The sequence below is a fragment of the Ambystoma mexicanum genome, chromosome 7q, assembly GCF_040938575.1.
Source record: "Ambystoma mexicanum isolate Mex_15411 chromosome 7q, UKY_AmexF1_1, whole genome shotgun sequence".
NCBI lineage: Eukaryota > Metazoa > Chordata > Amphibia > Caudata > Ambystomatidae > Ambystoma > Ambystoma mexicanum.
This window is the reverse complement of record NC_090941.1, coordinates 568478190-568490570: the sequence shown is the minus strand read 5'-3', so window position 1 is coordinate 568490570 and position 12381 is coordinate 568478190. Positions and strand designations below refer to the sequence as shown.

General features: G+C 48.7%; 1 protein-coding gene across 12 annotated transcripts in view; it reads left to right on the top strand.

Annotated features, from left to right (window-relative positions):
* Nucleotides 1–12381, top strand: part of NEK3 (NIMA related kinase 3) — a 493231-nt gene that overhangs the window by 279050 nt on the left and 201800 nt on the right. For 9 of the 12 annotated variants that reach the window (XM_069640019.1, XM_069640010.1, XM_069640020.1 and 6 more), the window contains one exon: nt 824–896. In XM_069640019.1, coding sequence (XP_069496120.1) covers nt 824–896 — 73 coding nt within the window. The remainder of the gene's footprint in view (nt 1–823; nt 897–12381) is intronic. The other 3 variants (XM_069640013.1, XM_069640012.1, XM_069640017.1) reach the window with 1 other exon arrangement.

Here is a 12381-nt window from a genome sequence, read left to right as displayed (position 1 = left end):
TCGAGCCCTGCAGTTGGTTGCGACTCCCTCGCTGGCCTGCCCCATCTTTGTCCAGAAGCCCCTGGAATCCCTTCTTCCTATTGCTTCTAAGAGCTCCTTCCATAGGTCATCATGCCACCCCCTCTTCTTCTATAGGAGCCTGCAGTATTCCCCTCTTGCCCGCCTCACCACAGCAGCCCTCTAGGTCCCTTGGTTCTTAACAGCCACGACAAGCTGCCCCTTGGCTGCCCTGCATTCCTTGTCATACCAGGGGGTGACTTTCTCCGTAAACTTGCAAACCGTTTTTGCTGGCTTTTTGAAATGCTGACCCACCCGCAGCATTATGTCCTCATGAAGAGAGATAAATGCTGTTGTGACACTAGGGTCAGCCTTCGCATACGCCTCCAACAGGGGGCAGATATCATCATACACCAAGGGGAGAACTCCATCCAAATCAATCCCACCCCACCTCAAAATGTTCTTGGCGTGTCCTACGGTTTATAGAAAAAATGCACTTTTCTCATGGCGTACCTGACTCCCACCTGCGACCCCCCCCACACATCCTCAGACACCTCCAAGGAGCAAAAGTGAGGGTCACTCTCCACCCTCTCAATAACTGAGAATGATTCAATAGCTCCCCAAACCTGAGGTTACCAAATATATAATAAATTTAACTTGACAGCAGATTATTGTCAAAGGTTGGGGCCACAGGGCAATCCCATGGGAACCAGCCATTGCATGCCCTTAGGTTGGTCGAGGATACCAAAATTGCTATTTCTTCCGCAGGCATATGATCATTCTGTGTTTTGTTGCTTATGCTTCTCTGCATTTTCCTTTCTTTGAGGAGCTGGCTGATTTTGAAGAACAGTTGAAAAAGGAGGCTGAAGGAGATTCCAACAACCTACTAGGAAATATACGTGAGCCATCATTGTAATGTTTAACATTTCACATTGGTACACTGTAATGGTAAACTTTGTTCTCAGAGCTGCTTTTACTCCCATTGCATGTTATTGTTTGCCTTCCATACATATGTTTGTCCTCTTTTCCTTAATACCTATTATTTATGACGCATTTAAAGATTGGATGTATGCCCTTGTTTTTCTGATGGGGATTTCTTGTTGCAATATGTATAGATCCAAAGACTTCTCTCATCTCTGAAATGGTACCTATGTCCACTCAAAATATAATGAATGATGGACTTTTTTGGTGAATGACGGAGCTCTTTTGTTGCACCTTTCACATTGAGATTTTGAGAGCAATATCAATCGCATAAAATAAGTGTAACGCTCACCTGATTCCCGCAGAGGCGCCGGTCTTGACTGGGTGAATGCCGTATCTTCAAAGGTGATGTGTAACACACGGTTGGCTCTTTGGGCTGGACCTCTGTGCACTGTATGTCTGACTCAAAGAGTAAGATGTCTGCAGATAGAAAATATGGGATTAATGAACTGGGGTTATTGGGTGCCTCTCTCCTCTTCCCTTTCTCTTCTCCTGTAGAACCCCAAAGGTTAACGCCCTCACCTTAGGTAAGTGAACGCCGAGCTCTCCATCTGCCTCGGGGCAGGGTGCCGTAACCAGTTTCTTCACTGGATAAGGGTGCAGGCCTCTTGACCTCAGAGGACTGCTGTCCGTCGTTAACTGCACGAACGGTAAGTTCTGGGCACTTCAAATGTCTTAAAGGTCTTTTGTAATGATATCTCTTGTTTTGCAGGGTTCCGGCGATGGCGGATGGCGGGCTGATGAGAGTTGAGGATCGAATCCGCGTGAGGAATAGAAGCGCCTGGAAGCACGTAAGTAAGCGCTTGTAGCCTGCTTCACGATGCGCACTAACTGTCCCTTTTATCTTGCAGGTACAAGTTCGGAGCTTTAGAGAAGCTGAAGGGTGCTGGAATACCCACTGGATTTGGCGTGGGAAGGAGTAATGGCACGTGAGTAATAAAGTTGCCCAATGTCTTTAAACGCACCTTCTTTTGTCTTTCAGATGCGGGATGCAGCGCCGAAGGCCCCCGGAGCGTGCGAAGAGCTGGTAAGCTTTTGTCTTTCAGATGCCGGAATGCAGTGCGAAGACCTCCGGAGCATGCGAAGAGTAGGTAAGCCTTTGTCTTTCAGATGCCGGAATGCAGCGCGAGGCGTTGGTGACAGCCGATGGACCAGGTAAGAGATGCGCTGCCACTGAAGACCGTAGTGCTAACCTGTTCTTTCTTTGTCTTTTCAGGTGCTGCTGAAGACTGGATTCCAGGATGGTAAGCCTTTGTTCCCTTAGGCCCAGGATCAGAAGCAGAAGACACGATGAGCGTTCTGCTGCAGAGAATGCAGAATAACGCAAAGCAAGATTCATCCATCGGGTGTGGTTTAAATAGCCTCCTGGTGTGCTTAGGTGTCTCCTTCCACAGCCACGCCTAGGTAAGAAAAGAGTTCCTGCTTTCCAGAAGAGTTCCAGTGTTCTGAATCTAGGGAGTGGCTCCTGCCCCACCCAACAGGAAAAGTAGTTCCAAACAGAAGAGGATCAGAGGCTCAACTGGCAGGCAAGTAAGCAGCATGGTCTGCTGCAGGTAAGTCCACCCAAGCATTATGAGCCCGGCGCTTCCAGCGCTGGGACTGGGCATATTTATGAGCCTGGTGCCACTGGCGCCAGGACTGGGTCCAAAAGGTCCCAATTGGGACTGGTTGGCACTCGGAACCTGGGTTATGGATCTGCTTCCAAGGGAGTTGGGAAAACCCTGACCTTTTGGAAGCAGAGATCATGACAGTACCCCCCCCCCCCAAGGCCCCTCCCAAACCGGGCTTCTCTGGGGGTTTTGGCTTGTCAGGAAATGTTCGGTGAAATCTTTTGATTAGGCGAGGAGCGTGGACATATTCAGCAGGTTCCCAGGATCTCTCTTGGGGGCCGTAGCCTTTCCAGTCAATTAGGTAAAATAGTTTAGATTTGGAGATCTTGGAGTCCAGAATGCTTTTGACTTTAAACTCGAGTTCTCCATCAACTAGGATAGGTTTTGGAGATTTAGTTAGTCGGGTTTGAGGTTGCACGGGTTTTAATAGAGAGACGTGGAAGACCGGATGTATCTTCATGTGCGGGGGCAAGTCCAACTTGACCGCTACTGGGTTTACTATGGTAGTGATGGAATAGGGACCAAGGTATCTTGGGTTGAATGTGCGTGGCCCTTTTAGAGGTAGATATTTGGTGGATAACCAGACATGATCCCCTACTTGATATTGAGGGGCTTCCTTCCGATGTTGATCTGCTCCTTTCTTGTATTGTTCTTTAGTCCTTTGAAGGTGAGAAACAGCTTCCTTAAAGGCTTGGGTGATTGTAGAATGCAGGTAGTCTACTGCTGGTGTTTCAAGATCTTGGAGGGGATCCAACTCCGAGGTTCGAGGGTGACTGCCGTACAAAAGAAAAAACGGGGTTTTCCCAGTTCCCGAATGGACAGAGTTACTGTAGGCATATTCGGCTATCCAAAGGATGTCTTTCCAAGTTTTTTCAGTTTGTTGCAGCATGCAGCGTAAATACTGTTCCAGAGTTTGATTGGTCCTCTCGGTTTGTCCGTCGGTCTGAGGGTGGTGACTGGTCGATAGTCTCACATCAATTTGAGCCGACCGACAGCAACTTCGCCAAAAATGAGAAATAAATTGACTACCTCGATCCGAAATTAGAACCGAAGGAAAACCGTGCAGTCGGACGATGTTTTCGAGAAATTCTCGGGCCAGAGTTGCTGCTGTTGGCAAGCCTTTGAGCGGAATGAAATGCGCCATCTTGGAGAATAAGTCCACGATTACTAGAATCGTATTGTATCCGGAGCATGGAGGTAGATCGGTGATGAAGTCCATAGAAAGCGTATGCCAAGGGCGAGGTGGGATGTCAATAGGGCGTAAGAGGCCTGCTGGTCTTTCCTTTTGACTCTTGTTTTGGGCGCATACTCCACAGGACATTATAAAGTCTCTGATATCTTTTTTCCAAGACGGCCACCAGAAGTAGCGCTTGATCTTTTCTGAGGTCTTGGCCATACCGGGATGTCCTTCCATTAAAGAATCGTGATAACAAGAGATTACTTTTTTCTGTAAATCTGTGCTGGGTAGGTATAATCGTTCTTGGAAATACAATAAGTTGTCCTTTACTGCAAAGTCCTTTCCCTGCAGATGCCAATTCTGTATGTCTGCTGGAGTTACAAGTTGCCTGGCTTTATCCTTAACTTCCTCTATGGATTCTGTGGCGATTACACCCAGAATTCTTTGTTCGGGAATGATTGGTACAGGTTTAGGGTTGATCAAGTGTTCTTCCACTCCCATCCGAGAAAGGGCATCAGCTTTACCGTTCTTTGTACCAGGTCGATAGGTAATTATGAAGTCAAACTCGGCAAAGAATAATGCCCAACCGAGTTGTCTAGAGGATTGGGCTTTTGCGGTTTTCAAATATTGCAGGTTTCGGTGATCCGTAATCACAGTAACGGTGTGTCGGGCCCCCAGCATATAATGCCGCCAAGCCTTAAAGGCAGACTTTATAGCCAGAAGTTCCTTGTCAGTAATCGTGCAATTGATTTCAGGAGGCGAGAATTTGCGGGACCAAAATGCCACGGGATGCAACTGATTGGTTACCGGGTCCTTTTGTGATAGAACTGCCCCCATGGCAAGGCTTGAAGCATCAGTTTCCACGATGTACGGGAGTTCGGGGCGAGGGTGTTTTAAGATTGGTGCAGAGATAAATTTAGTCTTCAAATCCTGGAAAGCTTGTTCCGCCTCGGTAGACCATTCAAAATGTTTGTTTTTCTTTAACAAGGCAGTGATGGGCTGGACTATTCGAGAGAATTCGGGGATAAACCTGCGGTAAAAGTTAGCAAAGCCTAACATGCTTTGCACACCTTTTACGGAGGATGGTGATGGCCATTTGAGAGCTGCATCGACCTTCTTTGAATCCATACGCACTCCGCCAGGTGATAATATGAATCCCAAGAATTCAACTTCAGTCACGTTGAAAACACATTTTTCCAACTTAGCGAAAAGTTTGTGTTGACGCAATCTTTCGAGGACCATTTTCACGTGTTTCCGATGTTCAGATTCCGATGAAGAATAAACGAGGATGTCGTCAATGTAAACAACAACACACACATCTATGAGCTCTCTGAGGACATCGTTCATAAAATATTGAAAGGCGGCCGGGGCATTGCAAAGTCCGAAGGGCATGACCTGATATTCAAATAGCCCATACTTGGTGCGGAAGGCCGTCTTCCATTCATCGCCCTCTTTTACTCGTACCAAGTGGTAAGCTCCTCTAAAATCCAGCTTTGTATATATGCATGCTTTTCTGACTTGGTCCAGGAGTTCAGGGATCAAAGGTAACGGATATCTATTCTTAACGGTGATCTGGTTCAGGGAGCGATAATCTATACAAGTTCTAAGGTCTCCTTCCTTTTTTGGAACGAAGAACAAAGCTGAAGAAGCAGGGGACTTGGAAGGACGAATAAACCCATTTGCCAGGTATTGATCCAGGTATAGTCGAAGGTGAAGGTTCTCAGGCTCGGTGAGGGCATAAATTCTACTACAAGGAGGAGTAGATCCAGGTATCAGGTCTATCTGGCAGTCATAAGACCTATGAGGAGGTAGAGAGTTAGCCTGATCCTTCCGGAAAACATCTTGGTATTCTAGGTATTCGGGAGGTAACTGGGGCGTCTCTGAAGAAATTGCTGCCAGTGCAACACCAGGTGGAGGGTGACAAGTAGAGACACATTCTGGAAATTGGACCATTCTTGCTCGCCAATCGATCAGAGGATTGTGTTTCTCTAACCAAGGTATTCCTAGAATAATCTGAAACTGAGGGGCCTTGATCACATTGAACACGATCTTCTCATGGTGTCCATCTTGACTTACTAGCGTCACCTCTTGAGTGGTATGCGTTACTGGCCCGGAGGCTATCTCCATACCATCCACCGTAGAAATGACGTCCTTTACAGCCTTGGGACAAAGAGTTAGATTCATCCTCAAAACCATTTCATGATCCACATAGTTGCCGATGGCACCGCTGTCGACGTAAGCTTCAATTGCATGTAATCGATCCGGATTATCAGGGCTAATGAGGACCATAGGTATCACGAAATGCGAGGTCACGGAACTGGTTTTCACGCTCGGCAAGAGGACCTCTTTTCTTGTCGGGCGAGGTCGTTTCCCTGCTCAGAGTTTGTAACTTTGGTAACTGCAGCTCCTACTGCCTTCTTGGCAGGTTTCACCGGACAGTCTCGAAGAAAGTGCCCTGAGTTTCCGCAATAGAGGCATAATTGCAACTGTTTTCTCCTTTCCCGCTCCTTTTGTGTTAGAGGACCTTTTAGACCCCCTATTTGCATGGGTTCCCCGGAGTCTACTCCTTTGGAAGGAGTTGGCAGTTTGGAAAATACTCGAGCATCAAACTTGGAACGATCGGCCTTCCTGTTCTGCAGTCTGTGATCTATTTGAACGACTAAGTCTATATAGTCCGAACAATCTTGTGGGGGATTCACTACTTGGGCTAACACATCTTTGAGCTCTCCACGTAGACCTCTATAAAACAGCGTAATCCTTTTGTCCTCAGGCCATTGAGTTTCCACTATCAGTCTGTTGAAAGACGCAATATAAGCCAAAAGGTCTTGATTACCTTGTCGCAACGAAAGAAGCTCATTGTCCAAGGCCTGCCCCTGTGAATGTCTTGCGAACAGTTTTTCCATACTGAGCTGAAAAGCTTGAAAATCATGGAGGACCGGATCATCTTGATTTACTAGAGGGATCGACCAGTCTGCCGCATTGCCACTAAGGTACGAAAGCACGAAAGCTACTTTAGCTTGATCAGTTGGAAAGGCTGCTGGCCGGCATAAGAAATGCAACCGGCACTGATTGATAAATACTGCAAACCTCTTTGGGTCACCAGAAAATCATTCGGGCGGAGCCAGAGGTACATTCCCAGGTAGGTTGATCTGCACTGGATTCATAGAGGATGTAGAAGGAAGATTTCCCCCAGATGCGGGTAACGGGGTCTGTCCGGCTTGTGACTGTAGCAATTGTCTAGCAAGATCATCTGTTCGCTCCTTGGAAATAATCAGTTCCCTTCTTAGAGCGTTTGTTTCCTGACGGGCTGCATGCACTTCTGCCCTTAGTTCCCCAAGTAACTGGGCTAGCTGGTCGGTATCCGAGGTTTCCATAGCGCCTGGACGGGAGTTTTGTGGTAGGCTTTGCGTTCTGTAACGCTCACCTGATTCCCGTAGAGGCGCCGGTCTTGACTGGCCGTATACCGTATCTTCAAAGGTGAGGTGTAACTCACGGCTGGCTCTTTGGGCTGGACCTCTGTGCACTGTATGTCTGACTCGAAGGGTAAGATGTCTGCAGATAGAAAATATGGGATTAAGGAACTGGGTTATTGAATGTCTCTCTCTTCTTCCCTTTCTCTTCTCCTGTAGAACCCCAAAGGTTAACGCTCTCACCTTAGGTAAGTGAACGCTGTGCTCTCCATCTGCCTCGGGGCAGGGTGCTGTAACCAGTTTCTTCACTGGATAAGGGGAGCCGGCCTCTTGACTTCAGAGGACTGCTGTCCGTCGTTTACTGCACGAACTGTAAGTTTCGAGTAATTCTAATGTCTTTAAAGTCTTTAGTAATGATGTCTCTTGTTTTGCAGGGTTCCGGCGATGGCGGATGACGGGCTGAAGTGAGTTGAAGATGGAGCCCGTGTGATGAATAGAAGCGCCTGGAAGCACGTAAGTAAGCGCTTGTTGCCTGCTTCACGATGCGCTCTAACTGTCTTTTTATTTTGCAGGTACAAGTTCGGAGCGGCTGCAGGGTGCCGGAATACCCACTGGGTTAGATGTGGAAAGGAGTAATGGCACGTGAGTATTAAAGTTCCCCAATGTCTTTAAACGCACCTTGTTTTGTCTTTCAGATGCGGGATGCAGCGCCGAAGGCCTCCGGAGCGTGCGAAGAGTTGGTAAGCTTTTGTCTTTCAGATGCCGGAATGCAGTGTGAAGACCTCCGGAGCGCACGAAGAGTAGGTAAGCCTTTGTCTTTCAGATGCCGGAATGCAGCGCGAGGCGTTGGTGACAGCCGATGGACCAGGTAAGTGAAGAGCTGTCACTGAAGACCGTAATGCTAACCTGTTCTTTCTTGTCTTTATAGGTGTTGCTGAAGACTGGATTCAGGATGGTAAGCCTTTTTCCTTAGGCCCAGGATCAGATGCAGAAGACACGATGAGCTTTCTGCTGCAGAGGATGCAGAATAACGCAAAGCAAGATTCATCCATCGGGTGTGGTTTAAATAGCCTCCTGGTGTGCTTAGGTGTCTCCTTCCAGAGCCACGCCTAGGTAAGAAAAGAGTTCCTGCTTTCCAGAAGAGTTCCGGTGTTCTGAATCTAGGGAGTGGCTCCTGCCCCACCCAACAGGAAAAGTAGTTCCAAACAGAAGAGGATCAGAGGCTCAACTGGCAGGCAAGTAAGCAGCATGGTCTGCTGCAGGTAAGTCCACCCAAGCATTATGAGCCCGGCGCTTCCAGCGCTGGGAATGGGCATATTTATGAGCCTGGTGCCACTGGCGCCAGGACTGGGTCCAAAAGGTCCCAATTGGGACTGGTTGGCACTCGGAACCTGGGTTATGGATCTGCTTCCAAGGGAGTTGGGAAAACCCTGACCTTTTGGAAGCAGAGATCATGACACATGAGTTCCAAACTAAAGACCTGGGGAATAGTTCGAGAAGGTCAAACATCAGGGTTAAGCGAAAGCATGAGCGACCCCGACCTACGCGAGACAATGCAGCAAGTGTTAAAGAACTTACTGGACATAGAAGCAGGGGGGAGGGGGGAGATCCTCATCGACGGAATCCATCGAGTGGGCCCAGTCGGAGCAGAACCATGTTCTAGGCCCAGGGAAGTAGTAATGGCACTGCAACAATATGACCAAAAAGAAATGATTCTGCAAGTGGCAAGGAAGGCAACTCCAGTGAAAATCAATGGCACCGAAATACAGCTCTATCGAACCCTGGCCAAGACCATACTGGCAAAAAGGAGGCAAATGGGCCGGTAACTAAGGCCCTACCCCAGGCTCAGATTCGTTACAGATGGACCTTTCCACTTGGGATAGTCTTCACGTGGGAGGGCCGCCAACATCGCAAAGCCTCGCTTGAGTAAGGGCTCAAGATATTGACCATCAAAGAGGAAGACTGGGTATTACAAGGAGCGGGAGCCAAGTGGCCACGGTACGAGAGGCTCCAAGAGAAACCCTGGGAATGGAGGAAAGTAGGAGAGCCAAAGCCAAGGCGCAAACCTCCAAGAGGTCCAGAGGGTCAACGGCCAGAGTCTCCAGTCTAAACGAAAAGACCCAGGCAGCAACAATGCCTGGGGGCAGCGAGACCCAAGAGGGCGACCCTAAGAGGTGAGATTCATACACCCCGGGGGGGCTCACATCCAGAGGGGGACTGCACGGGGAAGTGGGAGGGATTGACACAGCACTTGAAATCGGGGGAGGGCAAGGGAAATGCTTCACCCGCAGTTACGATCTCCAGGTGTTTAATGAGGCTCAGCTACCATGGCTGAGTTTATGGGGGTGGAGGAAAGGCAGAAGGGGATTGCTGCAAGTGGAAAACATACTGGGCACAAAGAGGGAATGGGTAAAGAAAAAGGGATACACCTACTCTCACTGAACATCAGGGGGCTGAACAATCCAACTAAGAGACGGAAACTAGAGAACCTCCTGTCAGAGGCAAAACCCCATCCATTTAAAAGACGAGGGTAAATTGAGATTAAGGGGATATCCCCATATTTTTCAGGCAAACGACAAGGGAAAGACGCAAGGGGTCCTGATAGCGCTTAGACAATTAACCAACCTAAAAATAGAGGGGATGAAAGTAGATAATGAAGGGAGATTCCCATTTGTTCGGCTTCAATGGGGAGGAAAACCACTCACGATAGCTATGGTGTACGCCCCCAACTCGGGCCAGGATGGATTCCTACGGGGGTGATGGAAAACCTTGACCGGGTTACAAGGGGGCAGTTCATAGTAACCGGGGACTTTAAAATGGCCTATCACCCCACGGAAGATAGAAGTGCGGGTGAGACCCCCACATCTAAAGGCCCGTCCCAGAACCTGCGGGCCAGCATAGACCAATTAACCCTGGTCAATATCTGGCATGAACTACAGGGGGGTGCCAAGGGGTGAACGTTCTTCTCCCACGTCCATCGAACATTCTCAAGAATCGAATACATCTGGGTCTCCGTTACGCTGCTAGGCCAGTTCCGAAGCTTGGAACTGGGGCCCATTGCCCCCCTGTTGATGGAACTACAATGGGAGGGAGCGGGGGGCTCAGGGCTGTGGCAGTGGCAATTTCTCCACCATCAAATGAGGGACCCGGCGATCAGTAACGACATCGAGGCTTTCATATGCACATTTTTTTAAAGGAATAAGACCCCGGCCCTACAGAAACAGGTTGTATGGGACGCCTTTAAGGCAACCATGCGGGGAGAGCTTATAGCAAAGACGGCACTGCAAACCAAACAGGAGAAGGCCCTACAAGCAGACCTAGAGACACGCCTGAAAGAGGTGATGACAAGAATGCGGATCAGGAGGTGGTGACCACCAGGAAGGAATATAGACACCTTAAAGGGCAAATTAGTACTCTACTGGCCAAACAGCTTTGTTACGTCCGGGCAAACAAAGCTGATCGCCTCTTGGCCAGGCAGATAAAGAAAAGAGAGGCGGCGGGAACGATTTGTTGTATCCGGACACATGGGGGAAACGAGGCTACAGAATCGGAGGAGATCCTCCAGGTATTCATGGAATTCTACTCGACTCTCTACTCTTCGTAGTCCGCCAACGGGAACCACTTAATAAAGGCCTTCCTAAGATCTTGCCTGCTCCAAAGAATAGATCAAAGTCGGAGAGACTCCCTGGAGAGTGAGATCACAAAGGACGAAGTCTGGGCGGCGATTAGATCCCTGCCCCTGAACAAAACCCCCAGCCCAAACTGTTTCCCTGCAGTATTCTATAAAATGTTTCAAGATGCCCTAACTCCCACCTTGACATCCCTCTACAACTTGTTCTCTACCTCGGTGCAAATTTCACGAACCATGCAAGAGGCAAAGGAGGTCCTTTTTCCCAAACCCAATAAGGACAAGACGCAATGTAGCTCGTACCGCCCTATTGCGCTAATAAACCTAGACGGCAAGATCTTTACAAAAATATTGACCACCAAAATGGATAAAATAATCCCTGAGTTGATTCATCCCGACCAATCAGGCTTAGTCAGGGGGTGACAAACCGTTGAGAGCATATGGCGACTATGCCACCTGATTGAAAAAGCAAACAAAAGAGGCTACGCAGCGGGGATACTGGCCGTGGATGCGGAGAAGGCCTTCGATCGTGTGGAATGGCCATTCCTGTTATGCACCATGGAAGCTATGGGGGTTCAGCCCGGGCTTTCTCCGGCTGGTCAGGGCCAACTACAGGTCACCGTACATCAGGCTGGCCATAAATGGGCATTTATCCCAGGCTATCCCGGTAACCAGGGGTACCAAGCCGAGTTGCGCTATGTCCGGGATCTTATACGCGATATACCTAGAACCCCTCCTAGCCAAGATCAAACACGAGGCGAACATAAAAGGGATCACGTTCAGGGGTGAGGAACACAAATCAATGGCCTTCACGGACGACTTAATGGTTGCAATGACCGACTTGAATTCGTCACTCCCGAAACTGATCACACTCCTAGGGGAATTCGAATTCGGTAGAGTGGCAGGGCTGAAGATAAACAAACAAAAATCCGAACAAATGATTCTTCAGGGATCGAGCCCCCACCCTCAGAACTACCACACATAGGGCAATTCGCGCAAGCAGAGGGAAGCCTGTGGAACCTGGGGGTCGTGATCACGAATACCATAGGCAACATGTAACAAGCCAACTATTCCCACCTACTGGAAATGATCAAGACATGGCTGGGAGATAGGGGCCCCCTCAACATCTCCTGGATGGGCCGGATTAATGTTGTAAAAATGATAATCCTACCCAGAGTACTATATTACTTTCAAGCTCTACCTCTGGCAAGTCCCCCCAAAAAATATAAAGCCTTGAATAAACTGGTAAGCAACTTCATATGGCAAGGAGAAATGCCACGGGTGTCATGGAAAATCATGATGCGCAGACAGGGCCTTGGTAATGGGTGCACCAAACTTCCTGACGTACTACCGAGCAACCCAATTGCGAGTAATTCATGAATGGTTTAATGGGAACCCCGACAAGATCTGGCAGAGGATGGACTTGGCAGTGGTGGGAAGACCCCTTGATGAAGTCCAGTGGAGCCCCAGGGAGGACAGACCCCCTAATATGTACAGAAGCCAGATAGCAGCCCTGGTTGGTGACATATAGGACACTACGGTTAAACAATCAGGCATCACATCCTTTCCGGTCCCCAT